The sequence below is a fragment of the Typha angustifolia genome, chromosome 4 (assembly GCF_048772165.1).
Source record: "Typha angustifolia cultivar Huaian chromosome 4, ASM4877216v1, whole genome shotgun sequence".
Classification (NCBI taxonomy): domain Eukaryota; kingdom Viridiplantae; phylum Streptophyta; class Magnoliopsida; order Poales; family Typhaceae; genus Typha; species Typha angustifolia.
This window is the reverse complement of record NC_133242.1, coordinates 10,668,681-10,694,591: the sequence shown is the minus strand read 5'-3', so window position 1 is coordinate 10,694,591 and position 25,911 is coordinate 10,668,681. Positions and strand designations below refer to the sequence as shown.

Sequence of the window (25,911 nt, the reverse complement as noted above, 5' to 3'; positions counted from 1 at the left end):
AAATTAAAATGTCGACGAAAATAAGCTAGTGTTATATTCGTCAATGATAATGATGAGAAAAAATCATAAGTATTCACTACTATCAAGCTGGACAATTAAAGGAAACTGTAAGAAGCTGAAGTCAACATAACAACTAAACAAAATGCTGTTACTACTCCTTTACAGGGGTAGTTAAGAGATGACAAACATCATGCAGCATAAGGAATACAGTACTGACTACCAATATCAAGATAATTCTATACATGTGAATGTACTCAAAATGATAGTTGCAAATGAGTACTGACGAGGATCTTCATCATATTCAATTAGAAAAAGTACAATAAGTGCTACACAACTCTACACTCTACAACTGCCATATGAGAGCATATGATTCTTATGGTGACTACTATCTAACAATATGGAAGAAGCTTACATGATGGGTAGCTTGAAGTTTCTAATTTGTTATCAATACACTTATTCAGATAGTATATAGATGCATATTGGACCTCAACCTCAAATACTTAAACAGATTGTCTACAGGCTTTTAGCTTGAGAGCTAGTGGAAGCGTTGCACCACATAGGAGAACTTTGATTCGATGACATGTCTGAATAGAAATTTATGTGATCTGGACTTTCGACGAGAGCTTGAAGAGATCGTGGAATCGGTGGCGTGTTAACTTCAAGAAATCCCTCAAGAATTTGGACAATTTGACCCATTGTTGGCCTAGAACTCTCATCGTCTTGAATGCACCAGCATGCTACTTTACAAGCTCTTTCAAGCTCTTCAAAGTTGGCACCACCATCTAACCTGGGATCTAACAAGCCCTCTAGATTTCCTTCAATAAGTTTGGTTGCAGAAAGTGTAGGGAAGAAAGATGCGCTTCCTCCCTCCCCTTGCTCTGTGTTTCTCCTGCCAGATATAATCTCGAAAAGCATCATGCCGTAACTATAAACATCAGCTTTTGCAGTGATAGCAACGCCGGTTATCCACTCCGGTGCGAGATAACCTCTTGTTCCTCTCAGTGTAGTTAAAACTCGGCTGAAATCTCGGCTTACAAGTTTCGCCAATCCGAAATCCGCAACTTTTGGAACAAATGATGCATCCAAGAGAATGTTCTCTGGCTTAATGTCGCAGTGTATGATGCAGTCCCTGCACTTCTCATGCAGATAGACTAGTCCTCTTGCGATTCCAAGAGCAATTTGGTACCTTGTGTTCCAGTCCAAGACCGTCGGAGTGTTCTGAAACAGATGCATGTCGAGTGAACCATTTGGCATGAACTCATACACCAGTAGCCTTCTTGTTCCTCCAGAGCAAAACCCAAGAAGTCGAACCAAGTTAAGATGCCGAATTGTTCCGATCGTGCTCACTTCAGCACGGAACTGCTTATCTCCCTGATGAAGGCCTTCAAGCTTCTTCACAGCTATTACAGTTGAATCAGGTAATAATCCCTTGAAAACAGAACCAAAGCTACCTTCCCCCAATTTCTCTGCAAAGTTCTTCGTCGCGAGCTGTAGATCGCTGTACCGAAATGCCACGAGAACACCTCCCGCTATCTTTGGTATTCTTTGAAGCCTTTGTCTCCGATGTCGCCAAACTAGGATGAAAATAACTGTGAGGCAAGTAAGAATTGCTGCAGTTCCACCAACAGCCAAACCAATTACAAGTCCACTGTTGCTCTTGGAACTAGGAAACTCTGAAGCAGCGAGGCGAAGATTAAGAGTTCCTCCACCAGTGCCATTATATTGGTCTTGTAAATTAACTAAGTCGCCATACCATAGAGAGCATCCACTGGAATAGGAGTAGGCAGTACAAGAGCAGTTGCTTAGGCAAGCCAATTCACAGTCTTCAGCAGTCCTAGCATCTGAACTATGAGAATTAACAGGCAATCTCACGCTATCCACAGTATAAAACTTATCCTTCTCCGTCTTCATCGCAGAATTCTTAATGCTACATTGCAATGGAGAATTCCTTAAACATCCCCGACTGTGATCACTCAAAGCCCAACCACTTGCATCCGTTTCGCTGAATCCCTTTAAGCAGTTGCAGTTGGTCAATGCAATCTCATTACAGCTTCCAAAAGGCCCACATAGAGCATAAACTTCACACTGAGTTCTTGGCTGTGACCAGAACAGTATCCATTCCTGTGAAGTCTCACTCCAAATTAACTGCTTGATTTGGCCAGAGATATCCATGATCAATCTGGAGGTGGTTGAGTTACTTTTAACAGAGTACATGAAGTAGCTCTCTTTTGAATTGTTGACAAACTGGATGTCGTACTTATAACCCGCTGTCATCTCTGGGACCGAGCTAAAGATTTGGCCATTCCAAGCCCCACTAGTCCAGTAGTCCCTAGTTTTGTTCCATTGTATGACGTATTGGCTAGTCCCATTTGGGTCCAGCTCAAAGGAGAAGATCCCGGGAGCTGGGTCTTCTGAATTCTTCCATGAAATAAGCCTCTGGTCAATTCCACTCCCCTTGTTGAGCCCAAGCTTGGATCCAGGGAGCCAAGTGTTTGTTGGGTGGTCTATACTTTGCCAGTAAACCTTAGAACTGTTAGACCCATCTCTCAAGACAAGAGTTCCACTGTCAAGGATCACAGCAACAGAGGAATTGGATGTTATATTTGCATTTGTAGACCAAACTATGGATTTGGACTGGTTGAAGAGGACAAGATTGCCATCATCGGAGATTCTGAGCTCAGAGGAGGAAGGGTCTGCGATTGGCTTCTCTCGATTGGCAATCCAAACTGATGTTTTCTGTGAGATAGTATTGTACCATATTCCTATGTACCAATTTTGGGAAGAGTTACCTATTTGGAAGAAGCCGAGAGCAAATTTGCCACCTTGGGAGATGAGCTTCTGGGTCGTCCCCGAGAGAGATTGATTGGCAGAGATGGTGTCTGTTGCAAGGAGGAGAGGAGGCCAGAAGAGAAGAATAAGAACGGAGAAGAAGAATAATAAAGTACGCCACGGATTGCTTGAAGCTACCATCTTTGGGAAACAAAATGGGACGAGAGAAAGAAGAAGGCAGGCTCCTATGAAGGGCTCCAATAACAATACTTTTCTACATGCATTGCTTTGGACCCGCGCTTGCGTTGCTTTGAGTCATTTAAATGTGGTTATTTTATTGCATGAAGTCTTCCTCCGTCTAGTGCAGACTGTGGAATGCGTTGATGGCCACAAAGAAGAGTCGGAAATTCTCATCTGCATGGGGGACTTGGATAGGAGGGACGAGTGACGACCCCCTATAGATAGCCGGGTCTCCAATCAGGACGGTTGGATCGAATGAATCAATGGTGTGATATAATGCTTCGTAGGATGTCAATTTCTTGGTTCGTTCTAGCAACGGTAAAGCCACCTCTCTAAATTAAACATTTGACTGGAAAAAAAATGAAGACCAACATGCATGGAAAGTCATACATATCAAGATTATTGACCAGGATTTGAGCGTGTTACTGACGCAAACGATATTGGTTTGATATATAAATTTAAATTAAAATACTCTTATTTTTTATAGAAATTTATTATTTGGTTGATAGTATATAACCCATGCTTGTAAATATATAATAAGTTAAGTGGATGGTAGGAAAGAAAATATATGGAATAGTTGAAAAAGAAATTAGGAAAAACGACTGAGCTACGATATTTAATTCGTAGAATGAGTCATATGGATAGACATATATAGGTGATGGGAGTAGGGCTGTCAAAATAATCGAGCCGGCTCGAGCTCGGCTTCAGCTCGATTCAATAATGCTCGATCAAGCTCGGCTCGAAAATAGGTTGAGCCGAGCTTGATCATTAAAACTAGGTTCAAAATTAAATTCGAGCCGAGTTTTATCCCGAGCCGGCTCGATTAAGTCAGCTCGATAAAGCTTGAATATATATATATAATATGAGTAATATCAAACTAATATGAACCATCAAATCAAAAACCCTTTCACCAATTTAGAATTTTAGCCATTATTTTCTGACACAATTATCTTTATTATTTGTAATTTATATTTTAGTTGTTTGTAGTTTTTTGACACAATTATTTTTGTTACTTATAATTTATATGGTTGCTTGTAGTTTTCTAACCTATTTATCTTTATTGCTTATAATTTATATTTTAGTAATATTTCTATCTTTATAATTAAATTAGGCCTAAATTAATTCAAGCTTGCTCAGGCTCGAAAATGGTTTGAAATTGATGAGGTTTGAAATTGCTAATTGAGCAGCTTGTTTAAGCTCGAAATTGGCTTCAGTTCAAAATTGGTTCGGATTGAAATTATTTCAATTCAAGCATGATTACAAAGATAGGCTCGAAATTAATTTCAATCCAAGCTTGATTAGAGCCAGGCTCGATCAAGCTCGGCTCGTTTACACCCCCCTAGATGGGAGAGATTTGAGAGGATTTTCAAAATAATTTTAGTCAAATTGAAAGTAATACACACAAATGTAGAATAATTTGAATAGTATTTCAAATTATTTGATGATTGTTTTTTAATTTGAAAGTTCTTTTTCTCCATTGTTGCAAATAATCATGCTGTTTACTATATATATATCTCATAGTTTATATACATCCATTAGCAAGCTCACGATATAATTTTCGGTGATAACCCGGTCTACTAAGTACTCTTTTACTTACAGGTTAGAACTCAGATTGGGATCATTTTTATAGCTTAACATATAACAACACTATCATTCTGAAACAATTAAAATGTCAACTAATATAAGCAAGTATTATATTTGTCAATAGTAACGATGAAAAAAGATCAGAGGTATTCACCTCTATCAAGATTCAAGTAGGACAATTAAATGAAACTATAAGAAACTGAAGCCAACTTAACTACTAAACAAAATGCTGTTATTACTCTTTTACAAAGAGAAAAGAGAAGTTAACAGATGACAAACATCATGCAGCATAAGGAAAAGATACATACAACCATTATTTGCAAATGAGTATTTCTGCATTAGAAAAAGTACAATAAGTGTTACACTACTCTTCAACTGCCATATGAGAGAGCATATGATTCTTAAGGTGATTACTATCTAAAATATATGGAAGAAGCTTACATGATGGGCAGCTTGAAGTTTATAATTTTATATCAATACACTTATTCAGATAGTATATAAGATATATCTTGGACCTCATCCTCGAATACGAAAACTGATTGCCTACATGCTTTTAGCTTGAGGGCTACTGGAAGTGGTACTCCGCACCTGAGAACTTTGATTCGATGACATGTCTAAAAAGAAATTTATATAATTTGGACTTTCTCCAAGGGCTCGAAGAGATCGTGGAATCGGTGGCGTGTTAACTTCAAGAAATCCCTCTAGGATTTGGACAATTTGACCCATTGTTGGCCTAGAAAACTCATCGTCTTGAATGCACCAGCATGCTACTTTACAAGCTCTTTCAAGCTCTTCAAAGTTGGCACCACCATCTAACCTGGGATCTAACAAGCCCTCCAGATTCCCTTCCATAAGTTTGGTTGCAGCAAGTGTAGGAAAGAAAGATGCTCTTCCTCCCTCCCCTTGCTCTCTGTTTCTCCTGCCAGATATAATCTCGAAAAGCATCATGCCGTAACTATAAACATCAGCTTTTGCAGTGATAGCCACGCCGGTTATCCACTCCGGTGCGAGATAACCTCTTGTTCCTCTCAGTGTAGTTAAAACTCGGCTGAAATCTCGGCCTACAAGCTTCGCTAATCCGAAATCCGCCACTTTCGGAACAAAGGATGCATCCAAGAGAATGTTCTCCGGCTTAATGTCGCAGTGTATGATGCAGTCCCTGCACTTCTCATGCAGATAGACTAGTCCTCTTGCGATTCCAAGAGCAATTTGGTACCTTGTGTTCCAGTCCAAGACCGTCGGTGTGTTCTGAAACAGCTGCATGTCGAGTGAACCATTTGGCATGTACTCATACACCAGTAGCCTTCTTGTTCCTCCAGAGCAAAACCCAAGAAGTCGAACCAAGTTAAGATGCTGAATTGTTCCGATCGTGCTCACTTCAGCTCGGAACTGCTTCTCTCCCTGATGAAGCCCATCAAGCTTCTTCACAGCTATTACAGATGAATCAGGTAATAATCCCTTGAAAACAGAACCGAAGCCACCTCCCCCCAATTTCTCCGCAAAGTTCTTTGTCACAAGCTGCAGGTCGCTGTACCGAAATGCCACCAGAGCACCTCCGGCTGTCTTTGGTATTCTTTGAAGCCTTTGTCTCCGATGTCGCCAAACTAGGATGAAAATAACTGCGAGGCAAGTAAGAATTGCTGCAGTTCCACCAACAGCCAAACCAATTACAAGTCCACTGTTGCTCTTGGAAGTAGGAAACTCTGAAGCAGCGAGGCGAAGATTAAGAGTTCCTCCCCCATTGCCATTATATTGGTCTTGTAAATTAAGTAAGTCACCATACCATAGAGAGCATCCACTGGCATAGGAGTAGGCAGTACAAGAGCAGTTGCTTAGGCAAGCCAATTCACAGTCTTCAGCAGTCCTGGCATCTGAACTCTGAGAATTATCAGGCAATCTCACACTATCCATAGTATAAAACTTATCCTTCCCCGTCTTCATCCCGGAATGTTTAATGCTGCATCGCAATGGAGAGTTCCTTACACATCCCCCACTGTGATCACTCAAAGCCCAACCACTTGCATCCTTTTCGCTGAATCCCTTTAAGCAGTTGCAGTTGGACAATGCATTCTCATTACAGCTTCCAAAAGGCCCACATAGAGCATAAACATCACACTGAGCTTTTGGCTGGGACCAGAACTGTAACCATTCCTGTGAAGCCTCAATCCAAGTGAAAGACTTGATTTGGCCAGAGATATCCATGATAAGTCTGGTGGTGATTGAGTCATCTTTTACAGAGTACGTGAAGTAGCTCTCCTCTGAATTGTTCACAAACTGGAAGCTGTACTTATCGTTAGGGTCTGAATTACGCGCTGTCATCTCTGGGACCGAGCTAAAGATTTGGCCATTCCAAGTCCCACTAGTCCAATATTCCCTAGTTTTGTTCCATTGTATGAAGTATTGGTTAGTCCCATTTGGGTCCAGCTCAAGGGAGAATATCCCGGGAGCTGGGTCTTCTGAATTCTTCCATGAAATAAGCCTCTGGTCAATTCCACTCGCCTTGTTGAGCTCAAGCTTGGATCCAGGGAGCCAAGTGTTTTTTTGGTGGTCTATACTTTGCCAGTAAACCTTAGAACTGATAGACCCATCTCTCAAGACAAGATTTCCACTGTCAAGGATCACAGCAACAGAGGAATTGGATGTTATATTTGCTTTTGTAGACCAAATTATGGACTTGGACTGGTTGAAGAGGACAAGATTGCCATCGTCGGAGATTCTGAGCTCAGAGGAGGAAGGGTCTGCGATTGGCTTCTCTCGATTGGCAATCCAAACTGATGTTTTCTGTGAGATAGTATTGTACCATATTCCTATGTACCAGTTTTGGGAAGAGTTGCCTATTTGGAAGAAGCCGAGAGCAAATTTGCCACCTTGGGAGATGAGCTTCTGGGTCGTCCCCGAGAGAGATTGATTGGCAGAGATGGTGTCTGTTGCAAGGAGGAGAGGAGGCCGGATGAGAAGAATAAGAACGGAGAAGAAGAATAATAAAGTACGCCACGGATTGCTTGAAGCTACCATCTTTGGGAAACAAAATGGGACGAGAGGAAGAAGAAGGCAGCTCCTATGAAGGGCTCCAATAACAATACTTTTCTACATGCAGGACCCGCGCTTGCATTGCTTTGGGTCATTAAATTGTGGTTATTTTATTGCATGAAGTCTTCCTCCGTCTAGTGCAGACTGTCGAATGCGTTGATGGCCACAAAGAAGAGTCGGAAATTCTCATCTGCATGGGGGACTTGGATAGGAAGGACGACTGACGACCCCCTATATATAGCCGGGTCTCCGATCAGGACTGTTGGATCGAATGAATCAATGGTTCGTTCTAGCAACGGTAAAGCGATATATTTTTTTCCCCAAGTTAAATCAAACATTTGGCTGAAGAAAAAATTGAATTCAAACATGCATAGGAAGTCATACATTTCGAGATTATTGACTATGATTTGAGCGTGTTATAGACGCAGACGATGACTTTCTTTGCCGGTGAACACAAAACAGTCAAGAAGTAAAAAAGTAAAATTTTCCTAAATAACATTGATTTAATCTATAAAGTTAGATTAAAGTGATCTCTAATAATTATGCAATGCATATAATTGTTAACATACACTGAGATAGAGGTGAGTGATGAGAGATACAAGATATGTGAAAAAAAAAAAATATAAGGAAGAACAATTGAGCTTGCTTTGTAGAATAAGATATGTGGATGGAGATATGTGGGTGAGGGTGAGATTATATATGATTTTTTTTTAAAAAATTTTGAAATGAAGTATGCCTTCAAATAATCCACTCATTAAAGTTGTCGCATTAAAACGAGAGTATGACACTGAGAGAACATGTATTTTTAAAACGTCGGTTTCTTTTCTATGTAATGTTTAGAGAAAAACACCTTGAAAATAGGTATAACATAATTATTCAATTCTTGTGCATGTGAAGGTGTGAGAAACTTTTAAAAAGTAAAGCAAAACAAATTGATTAAAAAAAATAGTGAAATAGGAAGTATTTATAATGCAAACATAAAATGGGGAAACAGTGCAACGATCAAATATATCTCCTGTTTTTAAAACAACTCTCATATTTCAAATCTAAAACAGGAATAATTTGATGACTATTTTTTAATTTAGAATAGTGTTTTCTAATCTAGAATAGAGAAAAAGATAATCTTAAATAAGCATGAACTAAGTACTTGGGCTCCTTTTGCTTTCTTATTAACACCCTATTTGGAGAGAATATGAGAGAAATGAAGTGAACGAGAAAAGACGGGAAATAACTCTATTTCATTTTGTTTGGATGTAGCTAATAGAAGAGAAGAGAAATATAAATATACTCTATTTAGTTCAAGGAAAGAAAAGAAGAGACAATAATATGTTTACCATTACACCCTTTATCTAACCAATAAACTAGAATAAGTTATAATTTCCAATAATATAAACAAGTTATAATATCTATAACTGATAAGATTCAGCACAAGTAATAATATAAACAATTAAAATGGCGAAGAATAAAAGCTAGTATTATATTTGTCAATATGAACGATGAAAAAAATCAGAGGTATTCACCACTATCAAGCAGGGCAATTAAATGAAACCATAAGAAACTGAAGTCAACTAAACTACAAAACAAATGCTGTTATTACTCTTTTACAAAGAGAAGTTACCAGATGACAAACATCATGCAGCAAAAGGAAATACAGCACCGACTACTGAGATCAAGATAATTCTACACATGTGAATGTATTTAAAATGATACAACCAATATTTGCAAATTAGTACTGATGAGGATCTTCATCATATTGCATTAGAGAAAGTACAACAAGTGTTACACTACTCTCCAACTGCCTTATGAGAGCATATGATTCTTCTGGTGACCACTAGCTAACAATATGGAAGAAGCTTACATGATGGGCAGCTTGAAGTTTATAATTTAATATCAATACACGTATTCAGATAGTATATAGATATATATTGGACCTCATCCTCGAATACGAAAACAGATTGTCTACGCTCTACAGGCTTTTGCTTGAGAGCTACTGGAAGCGTCGCTCCGCATAGGAGAACTTTGATTCGATGACATATCTGAAAAGAAATTTATGTAATCTGGACTCTCTCCAAGAGCTCGAAGAGATAGTGGAATCGGTGGCGTGTTAACTTCAAGAAATCCCTCTAGGATTTGGACAATTTGACAATGCTCCAACATGCCACTTTACAAGATCTTTCAAGTTCTTCAAAGTTGGCATCACCATCTAACCTGGGATCTAACAAGCCCTCTAGATTCCCTTCCATAAGTTTGGATGCAGCAAGTGTAGGGAAGAAAGATGCTCTTCCTCCCTCCCCTTGCTCTCTGTTTCTCCTGCCAGATATAATCTCGAAAAGCATCATGCTGTAACTATAAACATCAGCTTTTGCAGTGATAGCCACTCCGGTTATCCATTCCGGTGCGAGATAACCTCTTGTTCCTCTCAGTGTAGTTAAAACTCGGCTGAAATCTCGGCCTACAAGCTTCGCTAATCCGAAATCCGCCACTTTTGGAACAAAGGACGCATCCAAGAGAATGTTCTCCGGCTTAATGTCGCAGTGTATGATGCAGTCCCTGCACTTCTCATGCAGATAGACTAGTCCTCTTGCGATTCCAATAGCAATTTGGTACCTTGTGTTCCAGTCCAAGACCGTCGGAGTGTTCTGAAATAGCTGCTTGTCTAGTGAACCATTTGGCATGTACTCATACACCAGTAGCCTTCTTGTTCCTCCAGAACAAAACCCAAGAAGTCGAACCAAGTTAAGATGCTGAATTGTTCCGATCGTGCTCACTTCAGCTCGGAACTGCTTCTCTCCCTGATGAAGGCCATCAAGCTTCTTCACAGCTATTACAGTTGAATCAGGTAATAATCCCTTGAAAACAGAACCAAAGCCACCTCCCCCCAATTTCTCCGCAAAGTTTTTCGTCACAAGCTGCAGATCGCTGTACCGAAATGTCACCAGAGCACCTCCGGCTGTCTTTGGTATTCTTTGAAGCCTTTGTCTCCGATGTCGCCAAACTAGGATGAAGATAATTGCGAGGCAAGTAAGAATTGCCGCACTTCCAACAACAGCCAAACCAATTACAAGTCCACTGTTGCTCTTAGAACTAGGAAACTCTGAAGCAGCGAGGCGAAGATTAAGAGTTCCTCCCCCAGTGCCATTATATTGGTCTTGTAAATTAAGTAAGTCACCATACCATAGAGAGCATCCACTGGCATATGAGTAGGCAGTACAAGAGCAGCTGCTTAGGCAAGCCAATTCACAGTCTTCAGCAGTCCTTGCATCTGAACTCTGGGAATTATCAGGCAATCTCACACTATCCATAATATAAAACTTATCCTTCCCCGTCTTCATCCCAGAATGTTTAATGTTGCATCGCAATGGAGAATTCCTTACACATCCCCCACTGTGATCACTCAAAGCCCAACCACTTGCATCCCTTTCGCTGAATCCCTTTAAGCAGTTGCAGTTGGGCAATGCATTCTCACTACAGCTTCCAAAAGGCCCACATAGAGCATAAACTTCACACTGAGTTCTTGGCTGTGAGCAGAACAGTATCCATTCCTGTGAAGTCTCACTCCAAGTTAACTGCTTGATTTGGCCAGAGATATCCATGATAAGTCTGGAGGTGATTGGGTCATCTTTAACAGAGTACGTGAAGTAGCTCTCCTCTGAATTGTTCACAAACTGGACGCCGTAGTTATAACCCGCTGTCATCTCTGGGACCGAGCTAAAGATTTGGCCATTCCAAGCCCCACTAGTCCAATAGTCCCTAGTTTTGTTCCATTGTATGAAGCATTGGCTAGTCCCATTTGGGTCCAGCTCAAGGGAGAAGATCCCAGGAGCTGGGTCTTCTGAATTCTTCCAAGAAATAAGCCTCTGATCAACTCCACTCGCCTTGTTGAGCCCAAGCTTGGATCCAGGGAGCCATGTGTTTGTTGGGTGGTCTATACTTTGCCAGTAAACCTTAGAACTGTTAGACCCATCTCTCAAAACAAGATTTCCACTGTCAAGGATCACAGCAACAGAGGAATTGGATGTTATATTTGCTTTTGTAGACCAAATTATGGACTTGGACTGGTTGAAGAGGACAAGGTTGCCATCGTCGGAGATTCTGAGCTCAGAGGAGGAAGGGTCTGCGATTGGCTTCTCTCGATTGGCAATCCAAACTGATGTTTTCTGTGAGATAGTATTGTACCATATTCCTATGTACCAGTTTTGGGAAGAGTTGCCTATTTGGAAGAAGCCGAGAGCAAATTTGCCACCTTGGGAGATGAGCTTCTGGGTCGTCCCCGAGAGAGATTGATTGGCAGAGATGGTGTCTGTTGCAAGGAGGAGAGGAGGCCGGATGAGAAGAATAAGAACGGAGAAGAAGAATAATAAAGTACGCCACGGATTGCTTGAAGCTACCATCTTTGGGAAACAAAATGGGACGAGAGGAAGAAGAAGGCAGCTCCTATGAAGGGCTCCAATAACAATACTTTTCTACATGCAGGACCCGCGCTTGCATTGCTTTGGGTCATTAAATTGTGGTTATTTTATTGCATGAAGTCTTCCTCCGTCTAGTGCGGACTGTCGAATGCGTTGATGGCCACAAAGAAGAGTCGGAAATTCTCATCTACATGGGGGACTTGGATAGGACGGACGAGGGACGGTCTCCCATATAGATAGCCGGGTCTCCGATCAGGACCGTTGGATCGAATGAATCAATGGTGTGATATAATGCTTCGGAGGATGTCAATTTCTTGGTTCGTTCTAGTAACGGTGAAGCTATATTTTTTTCCCTAGTTAAATCAAACATTTGGCTGAAGAAAAAAATGAATTCCAACATGCATAGAAAGTCATACATTTCGAGATTATTGATTATGTTATGGACGCGGATGATGACTTTCTTTGCCGGTGAACATAAAACAGTCAAGAAGTAAAAAGGAAAATTATACTCAAATGATATTGATTTGATCTATAAATTTAGATCAAAGATCTCTCTTATAATTATGCAATGCATATTTGTAAAGATACAACAATATAGGTGAGTGGTAGGAGAGACGAGATATGTGAGAAATATAACAGAAAAATTAGGAAAAATAATTGTGCTAAAATTTTTGATTTGTAGAACGAGAAATGTGGATGGAGATATATGGGGTGGGGGAGAGATCATACATGATTTTTTTAAATAACTTTAATTGAATTGAAAGTAAAATTATAATTTTGTGTATGTGTAGAATAATTTGGATAGTATTTTAAATCTAAAGTAAAGATAATATAGAATAACTAATTATTAAATAGTAGCAAACTCCTCTGGATCAACGACACATTTCACTAAAAAGTGATGACCGTAATACTTAATAAGTGTAATCAAGAATAGTCCAAAAATATAGTGTAAAATGTAGTAATAGCAAGATAAAATCCAAATAATTGGTACGCAAATCTCATTTATCATTTATTAATGACTTATCATATCATATTATGCAATTATATATCATATTATAGGCTCATAAAGAGCATAACTAATTAACACCCATTATACCATAAGTTCACACAGAGCGATCACATTACATGTTATAAATCATATAGGGTAAATACAAATAGTAAGAAATGATAGATAACTAACAATAATATTGCTCGTACATGACTGAGACACTGCATATAACTGATTGTTTGTAGTCATCGAACTAAGGACTCTAGTCACAACCCATATCCACCTCGATATCTCATATCTCTATTATCATTACTTGCAACAAAATCAAAAGCACGTAACTCAAAAGTACACCCTTATTCTACTCATTGGGTATCATTAGATCTATGACCTCTACCTCCGATGCTTAAGTTCTTATCATAATTGTCATTCCATATTCATCATTATTAAAGCACACATGATTTATGATACATAGATCATATCATCAATAATATAGTAAGCACATAACATTAAGAATAAGAACGTAATAAATGTTATGCATATCATAGTATATCATACTACTCACATATCCGGTGCCTTTTGTGCCTCGATATTCTTTTTGTATGGTACCGTTTCTACCAAGTAATTATTGTTTTTGGCTCAAATTTGAAAAAGCCATTTGAATGAGCTTGAGATTGAGCCTAAGAATAGTTGAAGTTGCTTGCTCACCGCAAGCATTTGAACGAACTTCAGGGTTTTCAAATGCTCAAGCCAAGAAGATTCGTATTTCATATTCATAGGTCATACTTATAAATACCATTATGATAGTTTTTAGGGCATTAAATAGTGGATTTTGTAGCAAAAGGTGAGGGCTTTCAAAGAGCACACTTCTATTATGTTAGGAGGAGATTCAGGACTTAAAAATACTTGTATTTTGTATCTCTACTAATGTATTAAAATTTTGCACCGCCGGTGGATGTAGGCATATCATCGAACTATATTTCTATTTGAGCTTGCACTTTGGTTGAGTGCCTAGTCTTTCAAAGCTCGTGTTATTCTATCTATAGTGTTATCAGTTAACCAAGCGGGAAGCTTGCTTCTAAATTGTATGCTTTATCTCCTCTCTTATTATTGTGCTTGAGTGCTTAGTTTGATACTTGCTATTACTATTGTTCGGTCTATAATATAGCCAAATATGGGCTTGTACTTAGGGCTCTTGCCATATTCCCTCTATCTTCTCGTGTATCAAGTTGTAACGATTGGTTGAAATGAATGATATGATCAATCAATCTAAAGACTTTCTTTATAAAAAAAATGGAATGCCAATTTCCCCGATAAGTTATAAAATATGCTGCAATATAATATGTTTTAGCAAAATTACCAAAATGCCCTCTCCCCCCCCCCTCCCCCAAAAAAATAAATAAAATGTGATTAATTAGGCCTACAATGGCCCAAAAAAATAGAGTTAGGCTCCATAATCCACACTGTCGCAACCAGGTTGGGCCTTTGAGGGAAAACCACCTCGGTGGTCACTGTCGTTGGTGGTCAATCACAAACTGTGGCATGCTTGCCGCAAGATTGAAAAAAAAATCATACAAAGGATAGTAAGCGAGGGAAGAAAGAGAAGGTCAAGGAAGTCGACGGAGGCCTCATCAACAGTGGGGAGGTGTGAACCATCACACCAAAGATGGATTTGGCCTAGGAACCCAACCAAAAGAGATTTCTATTAAATATGCTGGAGTAGAAGGATGCAATTGAGGACGGCAACATGAGCCTTCAACTGCAGGAGGTTATATGGTGTAGCCACTCCTGAAAGCTTGGTGGCTGCTGTTGTTCTGAAATTACCCATTTCAAGTCATTGCCATCTACCATTCTTTTATAAATATTGGGTTCAACTGTACTATAAAACATCAAATAGCAGATACAAATGCTGAGAGTATACTGTTCATCTAATAAGAGAACAAATCAAAGAATAAGCTGGCAATTGAATTCGATACAAATCAAAGAAGATACATGACACTTGAGGAAAAAGAATCATCTATGTACAACCTCAACTGGAAGCGAAAACAAACTTATTGGCTACTCTGTCGATAATTCATAATACTTTCCAACAGATTATCCAGGTAAGAATTCAATAAATATGCCGAGAGCTACTAGATTCTTGGTCAACAGACTAAATCAACCATGTAGCTAAGGGCTTGAAGGACTCTAATAATGTTCTTACTTCAAACATGGAAAGATAGAGAAAATAATAATTTGAAAATGATAGTTTCTGGGACTAAAGTCTTCCCTTCGTTGCACAGCAAATTGAAGATCCTAACTGAAAGTTCATTTTTCATCATTGTTGCAAATAATGATGCAGTTTACTATATCTCTAATGGTTTGATATGCCTCCATTAGCAAGCTCGCGATACATAGCTTCATTAATAATTTTCGATGATAACCACGTCAACTAAGTACTCTTTTACCTACATGTTAGAACTCAAATTGGGCTCACTTTCGTAGCTTAAACACATAGGAACACTGTCAGTCTGAAACAATTAGAATGTTAGAAGAATATAAGCTAATATTATATTTGTCAATAATAACAACGAAAAAAAGCAGAGGCATCAAGCTGGACAATAAAATGAAACTATAAGAAGCTGAAATCAACTTAATTAACTACTAAACAAAATGCTGTTATTTCACCTTTACAAAGGGAAGTTAACAAATGACAAACATCATGCAGCATAAGGAAATACAGTACCATCTATTGAGATCAAGATAATTCTATACATGTGAATGTACTAAAAATGATACAACCATTATTTACAAATGAGTACGAATGAGGATCTTCATCATATTGCATTAGAAAAAGTAGAATAAGTGCTACACTACTCCGCACTGGACAACTGCCATATGAGAGCAAATGATTCTTATGGTGAAAAAGTAAAATATATGCAAGAAGCTTAAATGATGAGTAGCTTGAAGTTTATAAGTTTACATGAATACACTTAGATAGTATATAGACGCGTATAGGGCCTCATTCTCGGGTACTTAAAACAGATTGCCTACAGGCTTTTAGCTTGAGAGCTATTGGAAGTGGTACTCCGCACCTGAGAACTTCGATTTGATGACATGTCTGAAAAGAAATTTATGTAATCTGGAGTTTCTCCAAGAACTCGAAGAGATCGTGGAATCGGTGGCATGTTAACTTCCAAAAATCCCTCAAGAATTTGGACAGTTTGACCCACTGTTGGCCTAGAACTCTCATCGTCTTGAATGCACCAGCATGCTACTTTACAAGCTCTTTCAAGCTCTTCAAAGTTGGCACCACCATCTAACCTGGGATCTAACAAGCCCTCTAGATTCCCTTCCATAAGTTTGGTTGCAGCAAGTGTAGGGAAGAAAGATGCTCTCCCTCCCTCCCCTTGCTCTGTGTTTCTCCTGCCAGATATAATCTCAAAAAGCATCATGCCGTAGCTATAAACATCAGCTTTTGCAGTGATAGCCACACCGGTTATCCACTCCGGCGCGAGATATCCTATTGTTCCTCGCAGTGTAGTTAAAACTCGGCTGAAATCTCGGCCTACAAGCTTCGCCAATCCGAAATCAGCCACTTTTGGAATAAAGGATGCATCCAAGAGAATGTTCTCCGGCTTAATGTCGCAGTGTATGATGCAGTCCCTGCACTTCTCATGCAGATAGACTAGTCCTCTTGCGATTCCAAGAGCAATTTGGTACCTTGTGTTCCAGTCCAAGACCGTCGGTGTGTTCTGAAACAGCTGCATGTCGAGTGAACCATTTGGCATGTACTCATACACCAGTAGCCTTCTTGTTCCTCCAGAGCAAAACCCAAGAAGTCGAACCAAGTTAAGATGCTGAATTGTTCCGATCGTGCTCACTTCGGCTCGGAACTGCTTCTCTCCCTGATTAAGGCCATCAAGCTTCTTCACAGCTATTACAGTTGAATCAGGTAATAATCCCTTGAAAACAGAACCAAAGCCACCTCCCCCCAATTTCTCCGCAAAGTTCTTTGTGTTAAAAATTGGCTCAAATTCAGTTTTCAGCAATATTTAGCATTGTATCAGTATTTCTGTGTCGCGCGTTCGAACGCGGGCTCAGATAGAGAGCTGTCTGTGAAGCAGGCGTTTGAACGGCCCCAGCCGCGTTCGAACGCGAGCCAACCCGAGAGCAGCTGTTTCTGCAGGCGTTCGAACGGCCCCCTCCCGCATTCGAATGCCCCTTGAGTTTTGCTGTATTAACATTGGGTGCGTTCGAACGCGCCCCGAGGGCGTTCAAATGCGACTCTGAAAATCTCCAAATTTGAACCTGACTATAAATACTAAAGTGGGTTTTTTAGGATTGTGTGGTTGGAAGAACATTAATGAGGGTTGAGCCACCATTGTATTGAGAGTGATTAGAGTTGCTAAACTCTTTGTAAGTGAGGGATTTACATAGTAAAGAAGATTGCTCCGCCCGTGGACGTAGGCACATCGTCGAACCACGTAAATCTTGTCTCTCTCTCTCTCTATTGTCTCCATTATTGTCTTTGTTGGTGCTTGCATAAATTAGGGTGTTAATCCGTAATTAGAACTTGCTTAGGACTTTTCTAACACCATTAACATCCTTATTGGAGTATTTTCAAGCTTTGCATTGTGTTTTCTTTCACTATTCCCATTTGAGATATTTGGGGGGTGAAGGTCTTGCTTCGGCTTCCTTCACCCATTTGGGACATTTGCATAACAAATTGGTATTGGAGCATTTGGTTTCAAACCTAGGCTATTGAAGTTGGGAATAGTGAGGATTTGAAGAAATTTTTGCAAAATGGGGGAATCATCCAAATCGGGCAAACTTATCTCAAATGCAAAGTTTGAAGTTGAGAAGTTTGATGGCACCAACAACTTTGGAATGTGGCAATGTAAAGTTATGGATGTGTTGTTCCAACAAGAATTAGACATCACCTTGGAGGAGAAGCCCGAAGATATATCCGAAAAGGATTGGGAGAAAATGAACTGGCAAGCTTGCAGTTCCATTCGGCTTTGTCTAGCAAAGGACCAAAAGTATTTTGTGATGAGGGAGAATTCGGCAAAAGGCTTGTGGAAGAAATTGGAGGACAAATACATGACCAAGAGCATTGAGAACCGGCTCTACTTGAAGAAGTTTTTCAGATTTCAATACAAGATGGGAACGCCGATGGCGGAGCATTTGAATGCCTTCAACAAGTTGCTGGCGGACTTGCAAAACTTGGATGTTGAAATTTCAGATGAGGACAAGGCATTGGTATTGTTGAATTCCTTGCCGGACACTTATGACCACCTGACTACTACCCTACTGTATGGAAAAGATTCAATCCATTATGAAGATGTTGCAAATGCATTTATTAACAATGAGTACCAAAAATTGGACAAGCAAGCTACTCATGAGTCATCTTCAGATGCATTGATGGTGAGGGGTAGATCTGAAAACAAAAAATTTGGGAAGAGAGGTAAATCCTTCTCAAAATCAAGGGGTGCATCCTCAGATAGAAAGTCAATTGCCAAAGACCAATGTTCCTATTGCCGCAATAAAGGGAATTGGAAGAAGGATTGTCCAGTTTTGAAGAACAAGGACAAGAAACCTCAAAAGGCAAATGTGGCACATTCGGATGATGAGGACTCGAAAAGCGCCTTGGTAGGCTCGGCTCTTGCATGTAGCACGGATGAATGGATCTTGGACTCCGGTTGCACATACCATATGTGTCCAAACAGGAGTTGGTTCTCCACTTTTGAGAAGATCTCCGGTGAAGTTGTGTTTATGGGCAATGATAGCCCTTGTAGAGCTGAAGGCATTGGCACTATTCATCTGAAGCTCCAAGATGGGTCCGTCAAAGAGCTAACGGAAGTTCGGTACATACCGGATTTGAAGAAGAATCTCATCTCCCTTGGGGTTTTGGAATCAAAGGGCTTCACCGTTACTTTAAGAGGTGGAGCATTGAAGGTGACTTTGGGAGCATTGGTGGTGATGAAGGGCATAAGAAGAAGTAATTTGTACTTCTTACAAGGCTCTACGGATTTGGGAAGAGTAGCGGCCGCCTCAAGTAACACGATTAGTGAGGCTGACTCTTCTAGATTATGGCACATGAGGTTGGGGCACCCAGGACAGAAAGCTTTGCAAAGTCTATCAAGTCATGGTTTGCTAAAGGGTGTAAAGAGCCTCAAGTTGGAATTTTGCAAACACTGTGTTTTGGGCAAACAAACTAGAGTTAAATTTGCTATTGCGGTACACCGGACCAAGGGGATCTTGGATTACATTCACACAGATGTTTGAAGGCCTACCCGGAAGGCCTCATTGGGCGGAAAGCACTGGTTTGTCACCTTTGTTGATGACTATTCTAGAAGGTCTTGGGTGTACACCATGCACCATAAGAACCAAGTGCTTGAAATCTTTCAGAATTGGAAGAAGATGATTGAGAATCAGACTGGCAAGAAAATCAAGCAGATCAGATAACGGTGAAGAATACACTTCAGATCCGTTCATGAGGTTATGCAAATAAGAAGGGATTGAAAGACATTTCACCGTTAGAGAGACACCTCAGCAAAATGGCGTGGCAAAGCGTCTAAACCGGATCTTATTGGAGAAGGTTCGGTGTATGTTGTCCAATGCTGGATTGGGCAAGGAGTTTTGGGCTAAGGCAGTCAACTATGCATGTTATCTCATCAACCGGCTACCTTCATCTGCAAACAATGGGAAGAGCTCATTGGAGGTATGGTCTGGCAAACCCGTTTCAGATTATAATTCCTTACACATTTTTGGGTGTCCTGCATACTATCATGTCAAGGAAAGCAAATTGGATCCTAGAGCCAAGAAGGGCATCTTCTTGGGCTTTAGCACTAGAGTGAAAAGATTCCGGGTTTGGAGGCTAGAATTGAGGAAATTGATAATCAGCAGGGATATTACATTTGATGAATCATCCATGCTGAAGCAAAGTCAAGCAGCAGATAGCTCAGTTGATGACAGTGCTGAAGATGTTCTACGGCAGGTGGAGTTTGAGGCAGATTCAAGTCCACCACAAGACACACCTTCAGAAGGGGCAAATGAAGAGGAAAATTCTAATTTGCAAGAGGATGACAGTGTGGAGCCAGAAACTGATGATCAAGATTCCATAGCAGTTAGAAGGCTAAGAAGAGAAATCAGAAAATCGGCACGCTATTCTGATATGTTGGCCTATGCTCTTCCGGTAATTGATGAAGACTTTCCCGCTTCCTTCAAAGAAGCTATGAAGAACACTGAAAGAGCAAATTGGAAAGGGGCGATGGATGATGAAATGAAGGCCCTTGAGAAAAATAAAACTTGGAATTTGGTGGAGCTCCCTAAGGGGAAGAAGGCTATTGGGTGCAAGTGGATATATGCCAAGAAGGATGATCCTCAATCAAAAGGCGGAGTTAGATTCAAGGCTAGATTGGTGGCAAAATGATATGCTCAAAAGGAGGGGATTGACTATAATGAAGTGTTTTCTCCGGTGGTGAAACACTCCTCCATTCGAATTTTGCTAGCCTTGGTAGCTCAGTTTGATCTTGAGCTAGCCCAGATGGATGTGAAGACCGCTTTCTTGCATGGTGATTTGGAGGAGGACATCTATATGACACAGCCGGAAGGGTTCAAAATCAGTGGAAAAGAAGATTTGGTTTGTAAATTGAAGAAATCCTTGTATGGCTTGAAGCAGTCTCCTAGGCAGTGGTGTAAATGGTTTGATCAGTTTATACGGAGGCACAAGTACAAGCGAAGCCACTATGATCATTGCGTGTACTTTAGGAAGCTTCAAGATGGATCCTTTATCTATTTGCTCTTATATGTTGATGATATTTTGATAGCATCTAAGAGCAAGGTGGAGATTGATAAATTGAACCTCCAATTGAATAAGGAGTTTTTAATGAAGGATCTAGGAGAAGCAAGGAAAATACTTGGCATGGAGATTAGGAGAGACAGAAAAATGGGGACAGTATGCTTAACTCAGGAGCAGTATTTGAAGAAGGTATTACAGCGGTTTGGAGTTGATAGCAAAACAAAATCAGTGAATACACCGTTGGTACCTCATTTTAGGCTCAGTGCAGCTATGTCACCCGGTTCAGATGCCGAGAGAGAGTCTATGTCCAAGGTACCATATGCAAGTGCTGTTGGAAGCTTAATGTATGCTATGGTGTGCACTAGGCCAGATATTTCACAAGCTATTAGCATTGTTAGTAGATATATGCATGCTCCAGGAAAAGGGCATTGGCAGGCTGTGAAATGGATTTTGAGATATATTCATGGTACGGTGGGTGTTGGACTAAAATTTATAAAAGATGATAGATTTGGTCTACAGTTTACTGGATATGTGGATTCGGACTATGCAGGTGATTTGGATAAGCGTAGATCCACTACGGGATATGTTTTCACACTTGCTAGAGGGCCGGTGAGTTGGAGGTCTACCTTACAGTCGACTGTTGCTTTATCTACCACAGAGGCTGAGTATATGGCAGTGACAGAGGCAGTAAAGGAGGCTATTTGGTTGCTTGGTCTGACGGATGACTTGGGTGTATACCGGAAAAAGGTGGAGGTACATTGTGATAGCCAAAGTGCAATTTGTTTGGCCAAGAATCAAGTTCATCATACAAGGACAAAGCATATTGATGTTCGTTTCCACTTTGTGAGAGAAATTTTGGAAGAAAATGATATTTCACTTTGCAAGATTGGAACTGCTAATAATCCGGCTGATATGTTGACAAAAGTAGTGACCAAGATCAAATTCCAACATTGTTTGGATTTGATTAATGTCACTCACTATTGACCAAGTTTGGTTTGGCGTCTTAGGACGCAAATTTGCAGGCGGAGCACTTTTTGGATGATTAAGTCATTTTGGAATGGTGGACAGTGATTTGCTGAAGTTTGAGTTCTTCGCCAAGGTGGAGAATTGTTAAAAATTGACCCAAATTCAGTTTTCAGCAATATTCAGCATTGTATCAGCATTTCTGTGCCGCGCGTTCGAACGTGCCCAGAGGGCGTTTGAACGCGGGCTCAGACAGAGAGCAGTCTGTGAAGCAGGCGTTCGAATGGCCCCAGCCGCGTTCGAACGCGAGCCAACCCGAGAGAAGCTGTTTCTGCAGGCGTTCGAACGGCCCACTCCCACATTCGAACGCCCCTTGAGTTTTGTTGTATTAACATTGGGTGCGTTCGAACGCGACTCTGAAAATCCCCAAATCTGAACCTGACTATAAATACTAAAGTGGGTTTTTTAGGGTTGTGTGGTTGGAAGAACATTAATGAGGGTTGAGCCACCATTGTATTGAGAGTGATTAGAGTTGCTAAACTCTTTGTAAGTGAGGGATTTGCATAGTAAAGAAGATTGCTCCGCCTGTGGACGTAGGCACATCGTCGAACCACGTAAATCTTGTCTCTCTCTCTCTCTCTATTGTCTCCATTATTGTCTTTGTTGGTGCTTGCATATATTAGGGTGTTAATCCATAATTAGAACTTGCTTAGGGCTTTTCTAACACCAATAACATCCTTATTGGAGTATTTTCAAGCTTTGCATTGTGTTCTCTTTCACTATTCCCATTTGAGATATTTCGGGGAAGGTCTTGCTTCGACTTCCTTCACCCATTTGGGACTTTTGCACAACACTTTGTCACAAGCTGCAGATCGCTGTACCAAAATGCCACGATAGCACTTCCGGCTGTCTTTGTTATTCTTTGAAGCCTTTGTCTCCCATGTCGCCAAACTAGGATGAAAATAACTGCGAGGCAACTAAGAATTGCTGCAGTTCCACCAACAGCCGAACCAATTACAAGTCCACCGTTGCTCTTGGAACTAGGAAACTCTGAAGCAGCGAGGCGAAGGTTAAGAGTTCCTCCCCCAGTGCCATTATATTGGTCTTGTAAATTAAGTAAGTCACCATACCATAGAGAGCATCCACTGGCATAGGAGTAGGCAGTACAAGAGCAGTTGCTTAGGCAAGCCAATTCACAGTCTTCAGCAGTCCTAGCATCTGAACTCTGAGAATTATCAGGCAATCTCACACTATCCATAGTATAAAACTTATCCTTCCCCGTCTTCATCCCAGAATGTTTAATGTTGCATCGCAATGGAGAATTCCTTACACATCCCCCACTATGATCACTCAAAGCCCAACCACTTGCATCCCTTTCGCTGAATCCCTTGAAGCAGTTGCAGTAGGGTAATGCATTCTCATTGCAGCTTCCAAAAGGGCCACATAGAGCATAAACTTCACACTGAGCATTTGGTTCGGACCAGTACAGTGTCCATTGTTTTGAAGTCTCAATCCAAGTCAAAAACTTGATTTGGCCAGAGATATCCATGATGAGTCTGGAGGTGATCGAGTCATCCTTAGCAGAAAACATGAAGTAGCTCTCCTCTGAATTGTTCACAAACTGGAAGTCGTAGTTATAATGCGCTGTCATCTCTGGGACCGAGCTAAAGATTTGGCCATTCCAAATCCCAGTAGTCCAATAGACCCTAGTTTTGTTCCATTCTATGAAGTATTGGCTTGTGCCATTTGGGTCCAGCTCAAGCGAGAAGATCCCAGGAGCTGGGTCTTCTGAATTCTTCCAAGAAAAGAATGGAGAAGAAGAAGAAAGTGAGCCATGGATTGCTTGAAGGTACCATCTTCGGGGAAACAAACTGGGAGGAGAAAAGGAAGAAGATGGCCACTATATCAAATTGTCAGGATGCAGGAATATATAGCTATCTGGAGAAGTTTTTCATTTTACTCCCTATATTTTCATAAATTTACAATTACTCTGTGATTTATTGGACTTTATATTTTTTTTTATTCAGAAAAAAGAATATTCGATTTAGATTTTCTAAAATACCCTTTAGAGATATAGCAAAAGATATTTTCAAAAAAATCCGAAAAGATATTCAAAACCCAAGTTTCCTGATGTAAATGCAAAAGATAAGATGTGAATCATAAATTCAGAAAGACGTAGGGGATGAAAGGTGAAACATAATATTTCTATTTCCATCTTCCTTTGTTGAAGAGAATCCTATGTAGAAGTAAGTCTCCAATGAAACCCAACAAGTGCTCCACCAATAATAAGACTTCCAAATGCAGTAGAGTTGGTAGGTATCTTCCTCATGACTAAGGAGGTCATGAGTTTAACTCTAACCCCAAACAATATTGTGGAGAAATTGTTTGGTGGTTAGTGGCTTAGTAGCTTGGCTCAATTCAGTTGATGGCTCGGCAGTGCGGTTAGCTTGGAAGAACAGCTTGGCAACGCAATGGCTTGGAGCAGATCTCGGCGGTGTTTGATTCGAAGTAATTAGCAATTGTTCGGTGACGCATATGGCTTAAAGCGTAGACTAAACAGCTAAAAACTCAGTGGGACCTAAAGTGTCTACGTATCTAAGGAGGGTTGGCCCTTTGTCCAACCCATATCTAGCCTTCGAGCTCAGTAATGATAAAAAAAAGACTTCCAAATGCTGGACCGACACATGCTTTTCTGATTGTCTTCGGATTGTCAAATTCTTGGGTTGCATGAAGTCAATCCTTCTGCCGTTTAATCTGTTGGAGGACCACAAAATAGAATTCTCCGATCCCGACTTTTAGATCGAATAAATGAACGGTGTGATGTAACGCTTCTTAGAATGTCAATTTCTTGGACCTTTTTGCTAAAGGTAAAGAGAACTTTTTTCCTCGTTAAATCAAACATTTGACAAGAAAAATTAAAGATCTACATGAGATTTTTCACCATGATTTGAGCATGTGTTAGGTTTTTAGTATTGACAATTGTGTATAAAATATGCTAAGTGTTTTTATACATGTACATGGGCATTTATATAAGTCTAGAAAGTATTTGAATTGAAAAATTGCAAGATCAAAGGAGAAAAATTTTCACGTTCACACTGCGTTCACACCGCATTCGAACGCGCTCTCAGGAGTTCATATATACAGAGAGAATGCATTTAGGCCGTTCGAACGCGAACACAAGCGTTTGCACATACAGAGAACCCGTTCGGGCCGTTCGAACGTGAGCATAAGCATTCACACATACAAAGAACGCGTTCGGGCCGTTCGAACACGTGTGCAGGAGTTTGCACATATAAAGAATGTTGTTTCTGCCGTTTGAACGCAGTCAAGGGGGGTTCGAACGCACCCTACATACGTTCACACATACGGAGGGTGTTTTTGCGCGTTCAAACGCAACCTATAAAATCAAGCCACCGCGTTCAAACGCACTTGGCCCGTTCGAACGCGTTGAATGCACCTGAGAACAAGTCAGGTCGTTCGAGCTCACTCGGGTTGCGTTCAAACGCACCTGCGTAATATGCAAATTTTGGAATTTCGTGCTTATGAATATGACTTGGATTTAGCTATTTTTTGGATACATATATAAGCATTATGATGCCCTAACTCTAGGGGGTTGGGTGAAGGCAATTGAAGGAGCATTCTTAAGGCTACATCGTTTCTTCAACCAGTAAGATCCGACTCTTCTACAATATATTAAAATTTAGTCTTAAGAGCTACCTAGATGAAAAATCAATCTCGAGGGCTACTGATGTTGGATATCAATCATGAGAAGCGGTGAATCGTGGGTTCTAGCGAACAAGACTGAGAGGAATAAAGTCGTGAGAATCGACGGGTTGTTTTGTAAGTCAGTCGGAATATTGGAGGTCTTACGTTAGTCCATGTATTATTACGCGGGTATCTAGAAGACCTTGGGTTGGTACTAAGCAGAGATTTCTTCTAGGAGTAAAAGGCTATATCAAAGTAGATCAAATAGGCGAGGTTAAAAAAAAAAGTAATACTTAGTGCTGATGCATGCCAAAAATTGGTATAAGATTTTTTAGAAAGAAATAAAACAAATAATACAAAAGGAGAACAATAAGTTGGAGAAGATATCTTTTGAAAAGATAAAGTTTGAATAACATACTTGCAGTATTTAGGACATACAAGAA

At 40.3% G+C, this 25,911-nt stretch overlaps 3 protein-coding genes and 1 pseudogene across 3 annotated transcripts; all 4 read right to left on the bottom strand.

Annotated features, from left to right (window-relative positions):
* Window positions 1-289: 289 nt before the first annotated feature.
* On the bottom strand, window positions 290-3,001 carry LOC140759361 (G-type lectin S-receptor-like serine/threonine-protein kinase At2g19130). Its single transcript, XM_073095903.1, has one exon. It carries the CDS (start codon window positions 2,968-2,970, stop codon window positions 514-516), a length of 2,457 nt encoding a protein of 818 aa, XP_072952004.1. The 5' UTR covers window positions 2,971-3,001; the 3' UTR covers window positions 290-513.
* Window positions 3,002-5,048: 2,047 nt separating this feature from the next.
* Window positions 5,049-7,608, bottom strand: LOC140758677 (G-type lectin S-receptor-like serine/threonine-protein kinase At2g19130). The gene has a single exon (XM_073094920.1). It carries the CDS (start codon window positions 7,606-7,608, stop codon window positions 5,137-5,139), a length of 2,472 nt encoding a protein of 823 aa, XP_072951021.1. The 3' UTR covers window positions 5,049-5,136.
* A 1,974-nt stretch (window positions 7,609-9,582) lies between these two features.
* On the bottom strand, window positions 9,583-12,014 carry LOC140758676 (G-type lectin S-receptor-like serine/threonine-protein kinase At2g19130; annotated as a pseudogene).
* Window positions 12,015-15,965: 3,951 nt separating this feature from the next.
* On the bottom strand, window positions 15,966-24,298 carry LOC140758675 (G-type lectin S-receptor-like serine/threonine-protein kinase At2g19130). Its single transcript, XM_073094918.1, has 3 exons — window positions 24,221-24,298; window positions 22,626-23,663; window positions 15,966-17,027 (listed from the first exon to the last, which is right to left on the bottom strand). Exons 1-3 carry the CDS (start codon window positions 24,296-24,298, stop codon window positions 16,047-16,049), a joined length of 2,097 nt encoding a protein of 698 aa, XP_072951019.1. The 3' UTR covers window positions 15,966-16,046.
* Between the last annotated feature and the right edge of the window lie 1,613 nt (window positions 24,299-25,911).